General features: G+C 48.4%; 1 protein-coding gene across 1 annotated transcript in view; it reads left to right on the forward strand.

Annotated features, from left to right (window-relative positions):
• Positions 1 to 22,082, forward strand: part of OGFR (opioid growth factor receptor) — a 39,617-nt gene that overhangs the window by 14,139 nt on the left and 3,396 nt on the right. The window contains exons 3-7 of the mRNA XM_060230647.1: positions 3,183 to 3,245; positions 8,284 to 8,371; positions 14,581 to 14,659; positions 18,053 to 18,119; positions 19,820 to 19,968. Of these exons, the coding sequence (XP_060086630.1) occupies positions 3,183 to 3,245; positions 8,284 to 8,371; positions 14,581 to 14,659; positions 18,053 to 18,119; positions 19,820 to 19,968 (446 nt within the window). The remainder of the gene's footprint in view (positions 1 to 3,182; positions 3,246 to 8,283; positions 8,372 to 14,580; positions 14,660 to 18,052; positions 18,120 to 19,819; positions 19,969 to 22,082) is intronic.

The following is a 22,082-nucleotide window of genomic DNA, read 5'->3' on the forward strand; positions in this document are numbered from 1 at the left end:
AATTCCAAAGGCGTCCACAGGCTCTAAAAGGTTGGAGACCCCTGATGCAGCTCATAAGAATGTTTTATGATATAAAATTTAAGCCTATAAATATCCTAGTCTTATTAAAACAGTTTTTAAAAATTCACCATTAAGACATGGAACAGTATCTTTCATACAGCGTTATGTCTCTTAGTATATGCTGCGCGGGTGTTGACATCGTCTCCTGCATGGGCACGGACCCATTCTGTGCTGCGCGAACTGCACTGACTACCTATTGAGTACTGGATCCAGTTCAAGGTGCTGGTACTTACTTTTAAAGCCCATATGGCTAGGGGCCAGAATATCTTCGAGACCTCCTCTCCCTTTATGAATCTTGTAGGTCTTTACGATCAGCAACCAACACCTTTTGGTGATACCCGGCCCCAGAGACTTCTCTCTGGCCTCAACAAGGGCCAGGGCCAAAAAGGCCCTTTCTGGTGGAATGAGCTCCCCCTGGAGATCTGGGCCCTGCAGGATTTACTTCTGTTCCCCAGGGCCTCTAAAACAGAGCTGTTTCGCCAGGCTTTCAGCTGAGTCAGTGGACGTCACTTGGAAGCAGCCTTCTCTCTATAAGGTCAGGACTTTCCTAGAAACAGATAAATCCCTTCTTTTGAAAGAGCTCAGTAGGTAAGCACCTCTAAAGCAGGAACCAGATGGGAATAGTTCAAGAGACGTGGTGTTTTCTCAGGATGCACAAACATTCTTTTCTCAGACGGGCAGCTTGTAATATGAGAGACTGGCATTGTTGATCCGCAGACAAATCCCGAAAGCATTAGCAACGGCCTGCACTAGCAACGGGGGAATCACTGGGGGACTTTGTACCAGTAGCCCCTCTTGCTTTCAGCCTAACATACTTCGGTATTACCCATGGTAATTTCTATAAGAAATAATTGTGAATAAAGGAATGCAGCTTTAACAATGATAACAGTGAGAATATCTCTCACCCACCCAGTGAGCTTTATGAGGAGAAAGAAGAGTCTACTTTACTAGGCTAGCAGTCTGTCCAGGAAACCAGGCTGGAGTGCAGAGCTTCTCTGCAGCTTCCACACAGCTTGTCCTCTCTCGCTGAGGCCTCTTCTGTGCTTGAAGCTGTTCTCCCTCTGCTGTCTGAAGCCGCCTTTCTCTCGAAGTTGCCTGCTTCTTATTTACACAGCCCTCTCATCCCAGGAGAGTCAGTTTGGTGTAGTGGTGAAGTGCACAGACTCCTATCTGGGAGAACCGGGTTTGATTCCCTACTCCTCCACTTGCAGCTGCTGGAATGGCCTTGGGTTAGCCATAACTCTTGTAGGTGAGTTCTTGAAAGGGCAGCTTCTGGGAGAGCTCTCTCAGCACCACCTAACTCACAGGGTGTCTGTTGTGAGGCAAGGAGATAAAGGAGATTGTAAGCCATTCTGAGATTCTGATTTAGAGAGAAGGGCAGGGTTAAAATAAATCTTCTTGTTGTTGTTGTTTTTTAACCTCCTGCTGCCCTAGGACTGTCATTCACTTGGAGAAAGGTGGTGAGCCATACAGCCTCTCTCCTCATGATTAATTTCCACTACAACTTAGCAAGGCTGTTGTAAAATGGAAGCAGGAAACCATGTCCCTGAATCTACCTTGACCTCCTTGGCAGAAGGGCAGGATGAAAAAGCACAGATAGAAGATAATTGTGGGTCCAATTCAATGAACTGTGGGTCGGAGTCAACTACCTGCTCCTGACAACTTGGATCCAATGATTCCTTTCTGTCCGTCTTACTTCAGTGGCAATCCCCTTCTGGGTTAGAGGAAACCCCCAAACTTTCTGAGCCTGCAGGCACCTTTGGAATTCTGAGACAGGGTGGTGGTGGTGGTGGCCACAAGGACAAATGGCTGCTGCAGGAGGAGGCAGAGCCAGTGACAAAATGGCTGCTGCAAGAGGCAGGGCCAACCGCGAAATATCCAGGAGTGAGGTCATAGCATCTGTTTTGGCATTTCAAGAAGAAGCCCTGTTTAACAAGATGTCTTTTGAAAGGATTGTATGGTTGGCAAATATTGTCTTGCAGACACACTTTCAGTCACGCAGCGAAGACTCTTTGTGGCAGCTGTTGCCAAAGCAGCTTCTGAAAAATCTGCCCAGGCAGTTGGATCTCCAGTGGCCAGTTAGGAGCCCTGCAGGGTAGAAGCCCCGCTTGGTCGTATACAGGGCTTTTTTGGTAGCAGGAGCTCCTTTGCATATTAGGCGACACCTCCCCGATGTAGCCAATCCTCCTGGAGCTTACAGTTGGCCCTGTAAGAAGAGCCCTGTAAGCTCTTGGAGGATTGGCTACATCAGGGGTTTGTGGCCTAATATACAAAGGAGTCGCTGCTACAAAAACCCCCCTGGTCATATCTGCCTCCTGAAAACACTTGGGGGCATCAAGAAAGGTGTTGGCGGGGGCCACGGCACACAAGGAGCACCATGCGGTAGCAGAAGACAGCCATTATATCCAGCACAGTCGAAGGAGTCCATTCTGTCGGCTCCATGAAGGCGAAGTTTAGTTGTCAAAAGATGGGCAGCAAACAGTAGGGATGCGCACAAACCTAAAACTTCCGGTTCGTTTTGAGGTTCAGATAACAGCAGGGGGGGCACGCCCATCCACTGTTAGGCGGAAATGGCCTGGGCAGCCATACTGGGCAAAAGTCTGGGAAATGTTCAGGGAAGGCTCTTTCCCTGAACATTGGTTTGGGGGCTTCTAATTGGGCCGAGTTCATGCCAAATTCTGGCTTGTGAACTGGTTTGTGCCCATCCCTAGTTAACAGTGCACCCCTGGGTAGAATTATACCCTTCTAAGTCAAGTGATTTTTGCCAGAAACAAAGAAGGGAGCTTTGTTTCCCTCTGGGAAAGTTCAGTTTCTAGTGATTTAGACTCCCCCCTCTCCCCCAACTTTTGATTTCTTCTTTCTCCTTAGCCAGTTTGGTGTAGTGGTTAAGTGCACAGACTGGGAGAACTGGGTTTTCTTCCTCACTCCTCCACAAGCAGCTGCTGGTGTGTCCTTGGGTCAGCCATAACTTGTCAGAAGCTGTTGTGGAAAGAGCTCTCTCAGCCCCATTTACCTCACAGGGTGTCTATTGTGGAGAGGGGAAGGAGATTGTAAGCTGCTCTGAGGCTCTTCCAGGTAGTGAAGGGCAGGGTATAAATCCCATATCTTCTTCTTCTCCTTAGAGCACAAGCAGACGCAACTGGATGGCTGCTAAAGACATGCAGAGGTACAGACATCACTACCCGGTAAGGACTTGCAGCTGTCAGTCACTGTTTAATGAACACAGATTAAGGCGGGTAGCCGAGTTGGTCTAAAGCAGGGGTCCTCAAACTACGGCCCGCGGGCCAGATGCGGCCCGCTGAGGACGTTTATGCGGCCCGCCGGGTTATGGCAAAATCAGACCGGAAGTGACGTTCGACCTAAACTTGCGTTAGCAACACACACTTCCGGCACTGGGCTGAGGGGGTGGATACCGAGGTGAGGTGAGTTCCCAGGCCGGGGTGTGTGGTGTGGGGAAGGGAGAGAGATGCAGAAGACGGAGAACTGACGGCCCGCGGCCTTGTACAGTAACGGCAGTCGGCCCTCCAACAGTCTGAGGGACAGTGAACTGGCCCCCTATTTAAAAAGTTTGAGGACCCCTGGTCTAAAGCAACAGAAAAAAAGTTGTGGAGGCCAGTGGCACCTTTAAGACCAACGAAGTTTAATTCTGGGTATGAGCTTTTGGGTGTGCGTGCACAGGAGAGCTTTACCCAGAATTAAACTTTGTTGGTCTTAAAGGTGTCACTGGACTCCCCGACTTTGTTCTGTCATTTCCTTTGCTCAGCTTCTGAGTCCGGTGGTGGAGGATGAGGTTGGTGGAATTCCCATCCGCATAGAGGAGAGCGTCACCTTGGCAAAGTCAAACAGAATTTCTTGCTTGGAAGCGCATGGCCCACAAAGCCACAACTGAAGCTGCCTTAACACTGCATCGTGCCATCAGTATTGTCTACTCAGACTGGCAGCTGCTTGTCGACTCAGGTTGGCAGAGAGAGCCAGTTTAGTGTAATGGTTAATTGCATGGACTCTTATCTGAGAGAGCCAGGTTTGATCCCCCACTCTTCCACTTGCAGCTGCTGGAATGGCCTTGGGTCAGCCATAGCTCTGGCAGAAGTTGTCCTTGAAAGGGCAGCTTCTGGAAGAGCTCTCTCAGCCCCACTCACCTCACAGGGTGTCTGTTGTGGGGGAAGGAGATAAAGGAGATTGTAAGCTGCTCTGAGGGTGCGTTCACACTATGCTAAATAATGCATTTTGCAACTGGATTTTTGCTATTCACACTCGGTAAAAATCCAGTTGCAAAATGTATAATTTAGTGTAGCGTGTGAATGCACCCTGAGACTCTGGTTCAGAGAGAAGGGCGGGATATAAATCTGTTGTTTTCTCTCCAGGATGTTCTGCAGGGGTGTTTCCCATGACCTACTGCTGGGGCTTTTTTCATAGCAGGAACTCCTTTGCATATTGTGCCGCATTCCCATGATGTAGCCAATCATCCTGGAGCTTACAGTAGGCCCTACGCTAAGAGCCCTGTAAGCTCTTGGGGGACTGGCTACATCAGGGGTGTGTGGCCTAATACTCAAAGGAGTTCCTGCTACACAAAAAGCCCCACCTCCTGCCCAGTCCTTTTAAACTGGAGATGCTGGGGATTGAACCTGGGACCTTCTGTATGCCAAGCAGAGGTTCTTCCACTGAGCCGCAGAATGTGTCCAGTGGGAATACTATAAGAAGGCTTGAATGTGTCTCTTTGAGGTTTGTTATTTTGAACAGAGATGGTTGGGAAGGGGTGACCCTCTCTTGAATTATGGGTGGTTTGGCTCACCCGCCAGAGTTTGGATCTTTGGGGATTGCCTCAGTATGGTGTTGAATCACGTGTTCCTGTTTCTGCCCTTGTCACAATGATGTCATTACCTAGTTCAGGGGTCCTCAAACTTTTTAAATAGGGGGCCAGTTCACTGTCCCTCAGACTGTTGGAGGGCCGGACTGCCGTTACTGTACAAGGCCGCGGGCCGTCAGTTCTCCATCTTCTGCATCTCTCTCCCTTCCCCACACCACACACCCCGGCCTGGGAACTCACCTCACCTCGGTATCGCCTCACACTCTGTCTCCGCCGCCTCAGCCCAGTGCCGGAAGTGTGCGTTGCTAACGCGAGTTTAGGTCGAACGTCACTTCCGATCTGATTTTGCCATAACCTGGCGGGCCGCATAAATGTCCTCAGTGGGCCGCATCTGGCCCACGGGCCGTAGTTTGAGGACCCCTGACCTAGTTGAAAGATTCCTTTCCCGCATTCATCGGTGAGTGGGATTGAAACGGGTTCCGCATGCCCTGACTTGGATAGCTCAGGCAAGACCGATCTCCAGATCTCAGAAGCTAAGCAAGGCTAACTCTGGGAAGTACTTGGATGGGAAACCTCCTTGAAATACCAGCAGTTGGGATGCAGGGACAGGCTGTATTGAGCTATCTCATTGAATATCCTCCAGGCCTCCAGCAGGGGTCAGTCACTAGAGGTCACCATGACTTCCAGGTGCACACACCCATGCACATTCAAAAAATACAAAAATAGCAATATATTTTGTCACTTTTTAATAGCTGGGCAGAACAGGGTATTCTGAAAGGTGCAGCTCAGCGGGCAGGATGAAGGGAAGTTGCAGAAATTCTTTCTGGACTTTCATAGCTGAAAGTAAATCTGTGTTGCTTCACATGTGATAGTTTAGACCTTCATTCATCTTTTAAATGGGGAAAACGGATGGTGATACAACTCAGCCGCTCTTAAGAGGACCTTGCCATAAAAATTTCACAAGATTTGTTGTCCCCGGATTTAAAGTATTGATCTCCTTATGAAGAGGAATACTCCAAAATAGAAGTAAGATATTGGGCAATAAAACCAGTTATATGATAGTTGTTCTGCCTAGCCGCAAAAAGATTATAAAGGATAATAACTCAGTATATTATAAAGGATAAAAATCTCAGCTATTCTTCCTAGCCACAAGAGACTATAAAGGATAATAACTCAGTATATTATAAAGGATAACAACTCAAATCTCAAGTTGCAGTTTAACATGGTTCTCATCTGGGGTTTTTTTCAGTAGTTTGGAAATCTAAATATTCTGCTTTATATTCATAAGAACATAAGAGAAGCCATGTTGGATCAGGCCAATGGCCCATCCAGTCCAACACTCTGTGTCACATAAGAACATAAGAGAAGCCCTGTGGGATCAGGCCAGTGGCCCCTCCAGTCCAACACTCTGTGTCACATAAGAACATAAGAGAAGCCATGTTGGATCAGGCCAGTGGCCCCTCCAGTCCAACACTCTGTGTCACATAAGAACATAAGAGAAGCCCTGTTGGATCAGGCCAGTGGCCCATCCAGTCCAACACTCTGTGTCACATAAGAGAAGCCATGTTGGATCAGGCCAGTGGCCCCTCCAGTCCAACACTCTGTGTCACATAAGAAGATAAGAGAAGCCCTGTTGGATCAGGCCAGTGGCCTATCCAGTCCAACACTCTGTGTCACATAAGAACATAAGAGAAGCCCTGTTGGATCAGGCCAGTGGCCCCTCCAGTCCAACACTCTGTGTCACATAAGAACATAAGAGAAGCCCTGTTGGATCAGGCCAGTGGCCCCTCCAGTCCAACACTCTGTGTCACATAAGAACATAAGAGAAGCCCTGTTGGATCAGGCCAGTGGCCTATCCAGTCCAACACTCTGTGTCACATAAGAACATAAGAGAAGCCCTGTTGGATCAGGCCAATGGCCCCTCCAGTCCAACACTCTGTGTCACATAAGAACATAAGAGAAGCCCTGTTGGATCAGGCCAATGGCCCATCCAGTCCAACACTCTTGTCACAGTGGCCAAAAAATCCATGCGCCATCAGTAGGGCCAGGACACTAGAAGCCCTCCCGCTGTTGCACCCCAAGCACCAAGAATACAGAGCATCACTGTCCCAGACAGAGTTCCATCTGTACCCTGTGGCTGAATAGCCACTGATGGACCTCTGCTCCACATGTTTATCCAGTCCCCAAATTCAGTAGGTTACTTGTCAGACAGTGAGGCCACGCCGTCGTTTTCTATATAGGCATAACAATACGAGTCACTGGCAAAGACAATAATGCAAGGACAAAGTGGAAAGCAGCAGGAAAAAAGGAAGACCCAACACGAGATGGATGGACTCTGTCAGGGAAGCCCCAGCCTCGGTCTGCAAGACCTCAGCAAGGCTGTTAACGATAAGATGTTTTGGAGGACAATATATAGGTCGGTCATAAGTCAGAAGCAGGTTGATAGCACTTGACATGCTCATATGCACGCACGCTACAACACTGGCCACTTTATTTCATTCCCTTTTCTAATAATCCCCAGCATGGGATTTTCCTCTTTATTGGCTGCGTGCTGCGTTAGCATTTTCTTTGAGCTTTCCACTACAACCTTAAGATCTCTCTGGCTCGGCCCGTTCAGGCTCGATCAGCGTATATTTAAGGTTAGGATTATTTCAGCGTGCATCACCTTACGTTTACCCATCTTGAACTTTTGTCTCCCAGATTGTTACCCAGCTTAGAGAGCTCCTTACCCAGTTTAGATCGATTCGCCTTGCCTTTCGCTCTCGAATAATTCGGTATCATTTGCCAACTGCACCGATTTCGAACAAACGAAATAGCTCCAGACCAATATCAATCCCATGTGGGACTCCCATCTGGTATATCCTGGGTCATACAGGGCATAGAGGCCTTTCCACTGATGTTACCTCCTGGCTTTAGGATTCAGAGGATCAGTGCCTCTGAATGTGAAGGTTCCCCTCAGTCGCCAGGGCTAGGAGTCATTAAAAGATCTAATAGCCATGGCTAGTAGCCACTGACAGACATATCTAGTTGGCTGGGTGTCCCAGGTCATATAAGGTAAGAGTCCTGGGACACCAATTTGAAGACAGGTGAACTAGATAGATCTGTCAGTGGCCATTTCTACTAAGTCTTTCAATGGCTCCTAGCCATGGTGGCTGAGGAGAGCCTCCACATTCAGAGGCACTAAACCTCTGAATCCCAGAGGCAGGAGGCAACATCAGGGGCAGGCCTCAGCCTCTATGCCCTGTTGTTTGGCCTCCAGAGGAACTGGTTGGGGCCACTGTGTGAGACAGGATGCTGAACTTGACGGACTATCAGTCTGATCCTACAGGGCTCTTCTGATGTTCTTTGATTGTTGTTCCATTGTTTCTAACATTAGTGTTTCATTGCTGAATGCTGCTTCTCAATGTCTCCCTCAGGATTTGGAAGAAACAGACACCGAAGCCAAAGAGGACGAAATGTGGAATCTGAGCTTTTACAAAAACGAAATCTCGTTCGTGCCTCGTGGTAAGTGCCTCGGCTTTGTTTTGTTTTCTTGGCGAAATGGCTGCCCAAGGGATCAGGTTTTCTGCTGGCCCTTGCTGTAGGAGGTAATCGTGTTTCAGTTACACAAAGAAACAACTGAAACTGCTTTAACACTGCATCGTGCCATCAGTCCATCAATCTTGTCTACTCAGATTGGCAGAGAGCCAGTTTGGTGTAATGGTTAAGTGCGTGGACTTTTATCTGGGAGAACCGGGTTTGATTCCTCACCGCACTTTCAGCTGCTGTGAGAGCCCTCTCGGCCCCACTCACCTCACAGGGTGTCTGTTGCGGGGGGAGAAGATATAGGAGATTGTAAGCCGCTCTGATTCAGAGAGAAGGGCAGGGTATAAATCTGCAGTCTTCTTCTACTTCATAACAAATGAGTTCGACACCCCTCGTGTAGACCATCAGTATTCGTAAGTGTCCCCGTTAGGACAAACAGCTGTTTCCCAAGTCAGGAAAATGGCTGCTCTCCCCACATTCTGTGGTCCTGATTCAAATTGGTCCTCATGTGCCTGAGAAACAAAGTTTAAACTGAGTACCATCACCTTCCCTGGGTGTGCCAGCCACAATGGTCAGGCAGCCATCTTGTCAGCTGCCCACTACTTAAGGGTGCCCTGTCTGGCATCGATCAGAGCCGGGGCCTTTTCCGTTGTGGCTCCAGCTCTGTGGAATGGGCAACCCGAAAAGGTGGGGGGGGTCCTCTCCTTGGAGATCCTCAGAATGTGCTGCAAGGCCTGCCTGCCTGGGCTTCTCAGGGGGGGTGAATGGCAGGACTCTTTTGAGAGGGGGAGGGATTGGGGGGTTGCTGTTTTATTTTTAGTTTGAACTTAACGGTTCTCGTAAGCTTCCTTGAACCATGGGGGAGTGGGGGGAGAATGTTTCGATTCGTAATTAAATTCTGAAGCACGTGTGTGCTTGGCTAGACCTGGGGTGGACCCGGAAATAACGCATTGTGTAGCTAGGTTCTCAAGTCTATTAGAAAAGGGGTGGTCATGTTAGTCTCTCACAACAACAAACTGAAAACAAATTAGCCAGTATCATAATGCCGCTGAGAACCAGAGAGGATTGTGAGGCACTCCAAAGGGATCTGTTGAGGTTGGGTGAGTGGGCGTCAATATGGCAGATGAGATTCAATGTGGCCAAGTGCAAAGTAATGTACATTGGGGCCAAGAATCCCAGCTACAAATACAAGTTGATGGGTTGTGAACTGGCAGAGCCTGACCAAGAGAGAGATCTTGGGGTCGTGGTAGATAACTCACTGAAAATGTCAAGACAGTGTGCGATTGCAATAAAAAAGGCCAACGCCATGCTGGGAATTATTAGGAAGGGAATTGAAAACAAATCAGCCAGCATCATAATGCCCCTGTATAAATCGATGATGCAGTCTCATTTGGAATACTGTGTACAATTCTGGTCACCACACCTCAAAAAGGATATTATAGCATTGGAAAAAGGGCAACTAGAATGATTGAAGGTTTGGAACACTTTCCCTATGAAGAAAGGTTAAAACGCTTGGGGCTCTTTAGCTTGGAGAAACGTCGACTGCGGGGTGACATGATAGAGGTTTACAAGATTATGCATGGGATAGAGAAGGTAGAGAAAGAAGTACTTTTCTCCCTTTCTCACAACACAAGAACTCATGGGCATTCAATGAAATTGCTGAGCAGTCAGGTTAGAACAGATAAAAGGAAGTCCTTCTTCACCCAAAGGGTGATTAACGTGTGGAATTCACTGCCGTGGGAGGTGGTGGCAGATACAAGCATAGACAGCTTCAAGAGGGGATTGGATAAACATCTGGAGCACAGGTCCATCAGCGGCTATTAGCCACAGCGTATTGTTGGACCTCTCTTTCTGGGCAGTGATGCTCTGTATTCTTGGTGCTTGGGGGGGGGGGGCAACAGTGGGAGGGCTTCTAGTGTCCTGGCCCCACTGGTGGACCTCCTGATGGCGCCTGGTTTTTTTGGCCACTGTGTGACACTGTGTTGGACTGGATGGGCCATTGGCCTGATCCAACATGGCTTCTCTTATGTTCTTAACATCAGTAACAAAAAAACCTGAAAGTTCAGAGGCACTTTAGAGACCAATAATGTTTATGTCAATATGAGCTTTTGGGAATCGTTGAAACTGAGCTGTGACTCACAAAAGCTCATGTTGAAATAAACATTTGTTTTTAAGGAACCTCGAGAACAGAGCAAGTGGTTTTTAAACAGAGCCTATATGGCCCTCTAGGGGGTAATCAACGAACCCAGAGGGGCCCTCGGAACTCTGGTGGGCAAATGGAGGATAATTTATTATTTGAGGCAGCCCTTTCTCCTTGCTTGCCGTTTCTCTCAGCAACCAGCCCAGGAGAGCTGCTTTATGTCGCTCTGAGGATTCATTCCCGCGTTCTAGATTTCTCCCCCAGGCCCAGAAATGTGCTTAAGTGATTTCCAGATACTAAGTCACAAAATTGCATCTCGTACCAAGCAACATTATGGGGAAACGGCTACTCTGCTGTTTTACCAAAGCAAACCAATCTCTCAGGCCCCAGATTTAACTTACTCTGCAGCAAGGCTCATTTTGTAGCAGGAGCTCCTTTGCATATTAGGCCACACCCCTCTGATGTAGCCAGTCCTCCAAGAACTTACAGGGCTCTTCGTACAGGGCCTACTGTAAGCTCTTGGAGGACTGGCTACATCGGGGAGGTGTGGCCTAATATGCAAATGAGCTCCTGCTACAAAAAAGGCCCTGCTCTGCAGAGGAAAAATATGCACCTCCCTTCAGCGTTTTCCCTGGAAGAGGAAAACAGCAGCTCTGACATATCGGGATAGAGTCAGTAGCACACACTGGAGAACCAGTGTGTTGTAGATAGACCCAGGTTCAAAATCCCCACTTCTGCCATGGCAGCTCACCAGGTGACCTTGGGCCTGTCACAAACTCTCAGCCTAGCCTACCTCACAGGGCGGCTGTGAGAAAACAGAAAGAGGGGTGAGCGATGTTCAAAGCAGCTGTGAATCTTGGTGGGGGAGAAAAGTGGGCTATAAATGAATGAATGGAAATGCTCCTTTCCCAGTCTAGAGCAAGGGGCGGGATGTGGAGGTAGAGGAGCGGATGGGGGGAAAGTGTTGTTTATCTAGAGCGGGGTGACAAAACTGCAGCTATTTCATGTTGTCTGGCTCTTGAAGCCCCTGTTACCCTGTTGGCCAGCTCTGAGAAAGCATTTGTCTCTTTAAATCGCTTCTCCAAGCCAGCCGGCAGCTTGGAGAAGGCATTTAAAGTTAAAGTTGCTTTCTTTCCGCCTCTCCCTCCCACCATCTACTTCTTTCCACCTTCTGGCTCTCAAACCTCTGACATTCATGTCTTGCGACTTTCAAACATTTGGCATTTATTCCGTGTGGCTCTTGTGTTAAGCAAGTTTGGCCGCCCCAGATCCAGAGTAAAGTTTCATGCATGCCTGATACTCCACAAAACAGAGTGGAGAGAAGTTGCTGTGGTAGTTGCAAAGGAGACAATAAGGAAATGAGAAGTAAAGTCAGCTATGCCTGTCCACCCTCTGCATTGATCTAACAGGCCAGTCCCTGTGACAAAGTGTCAATGGAAACAAGTCTGACATTAGAAACCACAACTTTCAAAAACCAGTAGTATTTTAAATTTCCAGGACATTCAGTTGTTGACCTATGAGTAGCAGTGCTCTTACAAAGGAATTTCAAAGGGAGATTAGAAAAAGAGACTGCTGAATTGCCACCGATAATGTAGCTCAAGACAGTGTGTTCTCCTGGACTGAATCAAGACCTGGGTTTTCTGTCTTATTACCAACACTGATTTCTCTAAGCCTACTATCCCCTCAGTGTATCAAGCCCAATGCACGCAGCAACCTCGACACAATGTTGGCTCATGCATGTGTACCACACTGTAATATGCATGGGTCATCATTACATCTATAGGAATATATATTTGTCTTGATTGGAGAGCTGTTTTCCTTCCCTGGCTTTTCTGACTGGCATTCAGTGATAATATTGTATGGTCGGTGGTGGATTAAAAGTGAATGATCACTTTAGTAGATTTCTGGAGCTAGATGGGCCAGTATCAGTAGGTGAATCAGAGGTGGCAAAACTTGCTTAGCGTAAGAAACATTTTACTCTCACAACCACCCTGTGAGGTGGGTCAGGCTGAAAGAGTCACCAGTCTCATGTCACCCATCAAGTGTCATAGCAGAGTGTGGATTTAAACATGGATCTCCCAGATCAGAGCCTGATTTTTCTGTCCACTACAACGTGCTAGATCTTTGAGAGCCAGCATGGTGTTGCAGTTAAGAGCTGTGGACTCTAATCTGGCAAACCGGGTTGGATTCTCCATTCTTCCGCCGCGTGAAACCAGCTGGGTGATCTTGGGCCAGTTACCATTCTCTCTGAGTTCTGTCAGCCCCTGCCTCCCTCACAAAGTGCTTGTTGTGGGGGAAGGCAAGACAGTTGTAAGCCTCTTTGAGACACGTGAAGCCTGCTGGGTGACCTCAACCCAGTCACAGTTTTCTCTGAACTCCTTCAGCCGCACCTGCCTCACAAGGCCTGTTGCGGGGAGAGGAAGGGAAAGGAAATTGTAAGCTGCTCTGAGACTCCTTAAGGTAGTCTGAAAAAGTCCTTACCTTTAAGGGCCTTTAGAAGAAGAAGAAGAAGAAGATATTGGATTTATATCCCGCCCTCCGCTCCGAAGAGTCTCAGAGTGGCTCACAATCTCCTTTCCCTTCCTCCCCCACAACAGACACCCTGTGAGGTGGGTGGGGCTGGAGAGGGCTCTCCCAGCAGCTGCCCTTTCAAGGACAACCTCTGCCAGAGCTATGGCTGACCCAAGGCCATTCCAGCAGGTGCAAGTGGAGGAGTGGGGAATCAAACCCGGTTCTCCCAGATAAGAGTCCGCACACTTAACCACTACACCAAACTGGCTCTCTCTTTACGGCCTGGGGCCTGCATATCTTCGGGACTGCCTCTCCCCATATGAGCCCCCCCCCCCGGACTCTTAGGGCAGCTGCACAAGATCTTTTTGTGATCCCTGGGCCAAAGGATGCCCAACTGGCTTCAACAAGGCCCAGGGCCTTTTCGGTCCAGGCCCCTACCTGGTGGAATAAGCTCCTGCTGGAGATCCGGGCCCTGTGGGACTTATCTAAGTTTCGCATAGCCTGTAAGACAGAGTTTTTCCGCCAGGCTTTTAATTGATCCAGCAGGTGTCCCCTGAAATCCTCGCTGCCCCCAGCCCCTTATGCTTATGTTATGCTGAACATTACCAGCCTATATGTGGTTTATGACTTGTTGCCAATGTTGTGGATCATGGTTTTTGTCAGTTCTGTAATTATGAGATTATCTAGTTTGATGTTTTGTAAGATTTTTTAATGTTGTAAGCCGCCCAGAGCCCGCTTGTGGGATAGGGCAGGATATAAATCGAAAAATTAAATTAAAGGTAGAGGAAGGAAAGGAAAGATCCCTTGTGCAAGCACCAGTCGTTTCCAAATCTGGGGTGATGTTGCTTTCACAACGTTTTCACGGCAGACTTTTTACGGGGTGGTTTGCCATTGCCTTCCCCAGTCATCTACGCTTTCCCCCCAGCAAGCTGGGGACTCATTTTACCGACCTCGGAAGGATGGAAGGCTGAATCAACCTAGGGCCGGCTACCTGAACCAGCTTTTGCTGGGATCGAACTCAGTTCGCGAGCAGAGAGTTCACATCACAGTACTGCAGTACTGCTGCTTTACCACTCTGCGCCACGGGGCCAAGGTAGAGGAAGGAAAGGAAAGGTCCCCTGTCCAAGCACCAGTTGTTTCCGACTCTGGGGTGACGTTGCTTTCACAACGTTTTCATGGCAGACTTTTTACAGGGTGGTTTGCCATTGCCTTTCCCAGTCCTACACTTTCCCCTCAGCAAGCTGGGTTCTCATTTTACTGACCTCGGAAGGATGGAAGGCTGAGTCAACCTTGGGCCGGCTACCTGAATCCAGCTTCCGCCGGAATCGAACTCAGGTCGTGAGCAGAGAGTTCAGACCACAGTACTGCTGCTTTACCACTCTGCGCCACGGGGCCGCTTAAAGGTAGAGGAAAGCAGGGCATAAAAGCCAATCATTCTTTGCTGCCCGAGGCCAGTTGTCTTTCCCCAAAGAGATCTGAAAGCGCATCTACCTTTTCCCCAACTTCCCAACCACATCCGTTTTCCTTTTTTTTCTAGGCCTCCTTATAGAAGACCTCCTCGAGACGTGGCAGCACGATTATGCGGTCATGGAAGAAAACCATTCCTACATTCAGTGGTCAGTAGTTCTGCTTGCAGATTGTAACAGCGTCTGAAATGGTGCTGCTCTTTCCTCTCCTTCTGTCTTGTCCCCTCTTTCTTTCGCAGTCTGACCCAGAGCATCCTTCAGCAAGGAAGCTGAGCCCTGCTGGGTCAAATCCAGGGCTTCTTTTTTTTTTTTTGAGCAGGAAGGCTCAGGGATGCAGTTCCGGCTGGCTTGGTGTCAGGGGGTGTTGCCTAATATGCAAATGAGTTCCTGCTGGGCTTAAAAGCCCTGTGTGAAACAATGGGATATACCAGGGGGGTGTGACCTAGTATGCAAATGAGTTTCTGCTGGGCTTTCTCTACAGAAAAGCCCTGTGTGGAATAATGGTGCTGTTAGGGGGGTGTAGTCTGATATTCAAATGAGTTCCGGATGGGCTCCCAATGCAGCATCCCATTGGAAGGCTAACAGGCAGGGTGTGGTGGCCAAGGCCCTTCCCCTGGTGGTGCTTCCGGCCTGCTTGGCCCAGCCAGGATACTCCTGGTTGCCACCAGAAATCCCACCATCCTTCAATAAGAGTAAAAAGTTAAAATTAAAGATGATGATGATGATATTGGATTTATATCCCGCTCTCTACTCCAGATCTCACAGTCTGGGAGCAACTCACAACCTCCTTTCCCTTCCTCCCCCACAACAGACACCCTGTGAGGTGGGTGGGGCTGAGAGAACTCTCACAGCAGCTGCCCTTTCTAGGACAGCTCTGCAAGAGCTGTGGCTGACCCAAGGCCATGCCAGCAGGTGCTAGTGGAGGAGTGGGGAATCGAACCCGGTTCTCCCAGATAAGAGTCCGCACGCTTAACCGCTACACCAAGCTGGCTCTCACAGCAGAAAAGAGCAAGACTCCAGCTGCACCTTAAAAGACTCAAAAATCCTGGCAGGGTATGAGCTTTTGTGAGGCAGTGCTCCAAGGGCACAGCGACTCACAAAAGACCATACCCTGCTCCAAATTTTGTTGGCCTTTGAGGTGCTACTAGAGGCTAGGCGCTTGCTCTTCTCTACTGAATTTTTGACCTTAATTGTGTTCAATCCTGGCCTTACCCTAAGGAGCTCATATCAGCATATATGGTTCTCCTAGGTGTTACGAATTGGAGAAAATACTTCTTTATTTTCCCGGTTTGAGCCCTTGGGATGTGATGGGGCATTAAGGTAAATAGATACAACCAGGCCTTTTTTTGTAGCAGGAACTCCTTTGCATACTAGGCCACACACCCCAATGTAGCCAATCCTCCAAGAGCTTGCAGGGCTCTTCTTACAGTGTCTAGTGAAAGCTCCAGGAGGATTGGCTACATCAAGGGGGTGCGGCCTGATATGCAAAGGAGTTCCTACGAAGAAGACCTGGATACAACACCCAGAAACGAAGACATCTTTGGAACGTCTCTCCACAAGTAAAAGTTTCCACGCAAGCCGAACAAATTCAATAGGCCACACAACTAGTACAGATTTTTAAAAAAAAAAATTGTAGTTTTTATTTCTAAACAGCTTCTTCATATCCTCATCTGAACATTCGTTTAATTTAATTTTTAGATTTATACCCCACCCTATCCAGTTTGGAGAGCCAGTTTGGTGTAGTGGTTAAGTGTGCGGACTCTTATCTGGGAGAACCGGGTTTGATTCCCCTCTCCTCCACTTGCAGCTGCTGGAATGGCCTTGGGTCAGCCATAGCTCTGGCAGAGGTTGTCCTTGAAAGGGCAGCTGCTGTGAGAGCCCTCTCAGCCCCACCCACTTCACACGGTGTCTGTTGTGGGGGAGGAAGGGAAAGGAGATTGTAGGCCGTTCTCTGTCCTTGAAAGGGCAGCTGCTGGGAGAGCCCTCTCCAGCCCCGCCCACCTCACAGGGTGTCTGTTGTGGGGGAGGAAGGGAAAGGAGATTGTGAGCCGCTCTAAGGCTCTTCGGAGTGGAGGGCGGGATATAAATCCAATATCTTCATCTACCTCACAGGGTGTCTGTTGGGCGGGGAGGGGAAGGGAAAGGAGATTGTGAGCCGCTCTGAGACTCTTCAGAGTGGAGGGTGGGATATAAATCCAATATCTTCTTCTTCTTCTATCCCGCAAGCGGGCTCAGGGCAGCTCACAACAATAAGACAATACTGTAAAAACAGACATTACAAACAGGAACAGCACAGTAAGCAGCACGCAGCTGACGGCTAGCAGCATGACATAACACCATAATGGTGAAATGCTGGGGGAAGCGATGACTTTCAGAGGACGCCCGCTGGATTAATTAAAAGCCTGGCGGAAGAGCTCCTTCTTACAGGCCCTGCAAAACTTTGATAAAGTCCCGCAGGGCCCGGATCTCCAGTGGGATCTCATTCCACCAGGTAGGGGCCCAGAGTAAAAAGGCCCTGGCCCTCATTGAAGCCAGCTGGGCATCTTTAGGATCAGGGACTATGAGAAGGTGTTGAGCAGCAGACCTCCGAGCCAGGGGAGGGGTGTGGTGTTCATATGGCGAGAGGCAGTCCTGAAGATATGCAGGCCCCTGGCCATAAAGGACCTTAAAGGTAAGGACCAACACCTTGAACTGGATCCGTTACTCAAGAGGTAGCCAGTGCAGTTCGCGCAGCACCGGATGCACCCACGCCCGCATAGACCTCGATGCCAACAACCGGGCTGCTGCATTTTGCAACCGCTGGAGTTTCTGGAGCAGGGTCAAGGGAAGCCCCATTAGTGAGTTGAGTTGTGCACTTCATAGTCATGAATCGTGACGTTCTGTCTGTCCCCGCATTCTGCTGTTTTTCGAATTTAATTTTTTGTTGTTGTTCTGTGTTTGATCTGTGACTTTCCGCCTGCCCTGCTTTATGTATACCGTGTTCACTATAAGGTGCTGGTTATCACCTTTAAAGCCCTATATGGCCGAGGACCTGCCTACCTAAAGGACCGCCTCTCCCCATATGTGCCCCAGAGAGCACTGAGATCTAGTTTTCAGAACTTACTAACAATCCCTGGGCCAAGAGAAGTTAGGTTGAAGGCTACTAGGGAGCAGGCCTTCTCGGTGATAGCCCCTCGCTGGTGGAACGACCTTCCAGAGATGGTGCGAGCCCTGCGGGACTTGAACCAATTCCGCAGGGCTTGCAAAACATTTCTTTTCCAGCTGGCATTCGAGATAGAACCTGATTAATCCAACGAGCGGACACCTAGCCATTTTGTGTACATTATGATTACAGTATTTTAGCACCTATTTTATATATTTTATCTATTTTAAATAATTTATTTGTAATTGATATACTTAAAATTGTTTATGTTGTTTTATATGAATCATGGGACTCCCATGTCTGTTAGCCGCCCTGAGCCCGCTTGGCGGGGAGGGCGGGATATAAAAATAAAATATTATTATTATTATGTATTAAACCGAGGCATGTCTCTTCCTTTCAAGGCTGTTCCCTTTACGCGAACAAGGGATGAACTGGCGTGCAAAGCTTCTCACGTGTAAAGAGATCCAGGTAGGAGTCAGGGCTTTGGTGGCCATTTTGGATTCTCTTCCTGCAGCAGGTTCCTTTTGAGCGTTGCCAGGTTTCACGCAGCAGGATCTCTTGGTTTCCCCTGAGCATCCCACCGCTGACCAGGAAATTTGGGGAGGGGAGAGATTGTTGCTGTGTGATAAGATTGTCTTCTATGAATTCAGAAGATCCCAGGTTCCAATTCCTGGCATTGTCAGTTAAAAAAAGATCAGGTAGCAGGTGATGTGAAGGACCTCTGACTCTGGAGAGCTGCTGCCAGTCAGAGTTGGCAATACTAACCTTGGTAGATGAAGGATCTGACTCAGCAGACAGCTTTGCAGAAGGGAGCTTTCTCTGTAAAAGGCAGGTCTCAGATTCAGCAGGAGCACAGCTCCTGAACCTTTCTGACGGTTCTCCCTCTTCCTCCCCGCGTACATTGAATAGCAGGTGCAACTTTATAGCAATCCCTGGATTAGGAGAGCAGGCAGCCAGCCAGCCACCAGGGGCTTTACGACATCCCTAGCAGCCCTCATTAACCCCTGAAGAAGCCCATACCACCCTTTCTCCACTTCTTATGTGATTTTGGGCAGCAGGTGGCTTGCTGGCCTTTGGACTGGGGGAGGGGGGGCAGCCCAGGAGAGCCCCAGGCAAGCTAGGCCTGCTTGGGCTGTCTGAATCTCTAGCCAGCCCATGCAGGCCTTGCTCACCTGGGGCTTTCTTTCCTTGCGTCAGGTTGCTTTGGGCTGGTTGCAGGGGGTGTGTGGCAAATGCTAATGTGTTATGCTAATGAGCACCACCTGTTTTTCTACAAAATGACGCCTGGTGGCAGGAGTCCTCTTCATGGCACAGGTTTCTGCAGAATTGCTGCAAGCCGCACTTTTTAACCTTACTTGCTTGTATCCTGCCTTTCTTCCCAATGGGGGGACCTAAGGTGGCTTATATCACTCTTCTCCATTTTATCCTCACCACAACCCTGTGAGGTAGGTTAGGTTGAGAGTGTGTGACTGGCCCAGGGTCCCGCAGCAGGCTTCCACGGCAGATGGGGGGATTCGAATCTGGGTCTTCCAGATCTTAGTCCTACGCCTTAACCACTACACCACACTGCTTAACAGTCTGATATGTGCGGCCAGAAGATGACTTAGGACTCAGCGGTGTCGGACTCCTTCGTTATGAGCGATGGATCTGACATAAATAAGTCCTTGCTGGGCCAAGTGTGTCATAAAATGTAATGCCAGGTAGTGAAGATACAAACTTTATAAAGGATGCAGACAAACACAATGAAATACCTTTTTTAAAACTTAAAATAAAATAGGCTTAAAAATTAGCACTCTTGCACTACTATGTTTATTTAACAGTTTCTAATAACTGACACCTCTTACTATAAATCAGGGCTTTTATTGTCGGAGGAACTCCTTTGCATATTAGGCCACACACTCCTGATGTAGCCAATCCTCCAAGAGCTTATAGGGCTCTTCGTACAGGGCTTCCTGTAAGCTCCAGGAGGATTGGCTACATCACGGGTGTGGCCTAATATGCAAAGGAGTTCCTGCGACAACAAAAGCCCTGCTGTAAATTACATTAAAATCTGGACTTCATGTGTTTCCATGCAAGTTTTCTTCTATCCTGTCCCTAGAGTCTCCTCCTCCGCCCCCCTAGATCCATGTGTCCCAGACACAGGGCATTTGACACTCTGTCTATTTCAGGCCTTCAAGAAATCCAAGGAAGTCATGGAGAGGTTTGTCCGAGCGTACAAGCTCATGCTGGGCTTTTATGGAATCGAACTGATCAACGAAGAAACGGGCGAGTTGAGAAGAGCTGACAACTATCTTGAGCGGTTCTGGAACCTCAACCAGTAAGTTTTGGCTGACCTCCATTTGTGCTGAGTCATACCTCTGTGCATATTTCTCGATGACTTGACACTTTAATGCAGGGGTGTCAAACATGCAGCCCAGGGGCCGAATGAGACCCCCGGAGGGTTCCTATCAGGTCCCTGAGCAACTGGCTGTCATCTGCTTCCTTCTCCCTCTCTCTTTCTTCCTTCTGTATCACAGCTTGCTTTGTCAGGTTTGCAACTTACAGATACACACCTGAACAGCATACTGAAGATTGCTACAGCACAGACATTGTCTCTAGTTTTTGGTGCAATAATTCAGAGCAAGAAATATCAGTTATCAGAGATTGCAGGAGTGCTAATCTTTTAAGTATGTTTTAGGCTTTAAAAAAATGTTTGTGTCCTTTTATAAAGTTTATATCTCTGCTACCTGGCATTACATTTTATGACATGCGTGGCCCGCCCAACAAGGTCTCATTTATGTCTGATCCAGCCCTCATCATAAAGGAGTTTGACACCCCTACACTACAGCATGAGTTTTCCTGAGTCACAGCTCACTACTTCAGGTGCCTAGGACTAGGTACATGCAGCACAAACTCCCCCCCCCCACCCAAAAAAAGGAAAAATTGGTATTTTTAAAATACAGGATTATCGGAGCTGGAAAATATCAGTGTTCCCAGTATCCAGGATTCCATATACCAATATGATATTTGGATCTGGATTTGGGGGGAGAAGTTTCCATATTTTTCTGCTCCATAATTCCCTTTGGGGAATTTTTTCGAGGCGCAGGAAGATACTTTTAAAGACATTGGCACCAGAACTGCAGAGAAATTGCTGATACCTGTCCTTTAAAACAGTGGTCCCCAACCTTTTTGACACCAGGGACCGGTTTTGTAGAAGACCATTTTTCCACAGACCGGGGAGTGGGGGCGATGGTTTCGGGATGATTATGCACTTTATTTCTATTAGTTTGGTGTGGTGGTTAAGTGTGCGGACTCTTATCTGGGAGAACCGGGGTTGATTTCTCACTCCTCCACTTGCAGCTGCTGCAATGGCCTTGGGTCAGCCATAGCTCTCGCAGAGTTATCCTTGAAAGGGCAGCTTCTGGGAGAGCTCTCTCAGCCCCACCCACCTCACAGGGTGTCTGTTGTGGGGGTGGGAGGGGAGAAGGTAAAGGAGATTGTGAGCCACTCTTGAGACTCTGAAATTCGGAGTGGAGGGCAGGATATAAATCCAATGTTATATTATTATTATTACTGCTACTACTACTACATTATAATATATAATGAAGTAATTATACAACTTATGGACTGGCTGCTAACAGGCCACGGACTGGGACCGGACCACAGACCGGGGGTTGGGGACTCCTGCTTAAAAAAGCCCACCAAATGTCATGTCAGTTGGACTAAAAGCCCTGAAGAAGGTGCCCTCAGCCACCCTCCACTGCTTCCCATGAGGGGAGGGGGACATAAAAAATGTAACATGCAAGAATCTCCCTCATAGGAACCCCATTGAAGTTACTGCCGAACCCGACCTCTGTAAAACATGTGAATCTCAAGCTGTGTGATGCATGTGACTCTCAGGCGATGGAAGACTCGAGAATCCACACCCTCAAACTATACGCAAACCAACTCCAGCAAAGAACAGACTTTTAAAAAACAACAAAAGCACTCGAAAGTGACAGGTCTTACCTTTTGCAGCCTGGCAGGCCCATACCAAGCCCCAGAGACATAAACACGGGAGCAGGCGGTTGAAAATGGAGGAAATGTCAATGGGAGCCTGCTAACACCTGATTGTTATATTCGTGGTTAATCCCAAGTATTCCCCAGATATTTTAGAACCCAAATTTTTTGCTATCCTGAAAACTCCCATGTCTGTGTGGAGGATCCGAATGTATCTCAGATATATTTTCAGCTTGGTTTTAGCCGAATGCACATCCCTACCTGGAACCCTTAGAATCATAGAGTTGGACGGGACCTCCAGGGTCATTTAGTCCAACCCCCTGGACAATGCAGGAAACTCACAAACACCTCCCCCTAAATTCACAGGATCCTCATTGCTGTCAGATGGACATCTAACCTCTGTTTAAAAACCTCCAAGGAAGGAGAGCCCACCACCTCCTGGTGAACTAGCCC

This window comes from Heteronotia binoei, chromosome 2 (assembly GCF_032191835.1).
Source record: "Heteronotia binoei isolate CCM8104 ecotype False Entrance Well chromosome 2, APGP_CSIRO_Hbin_v1, whole genome shotgun sequence".
Lineage (NCBI taxonomy): Eukaryota > Metazoa > Chordata > Lepidosauria > Squamata > Gekkonidae > Heteronotia > Heteronotia binoei.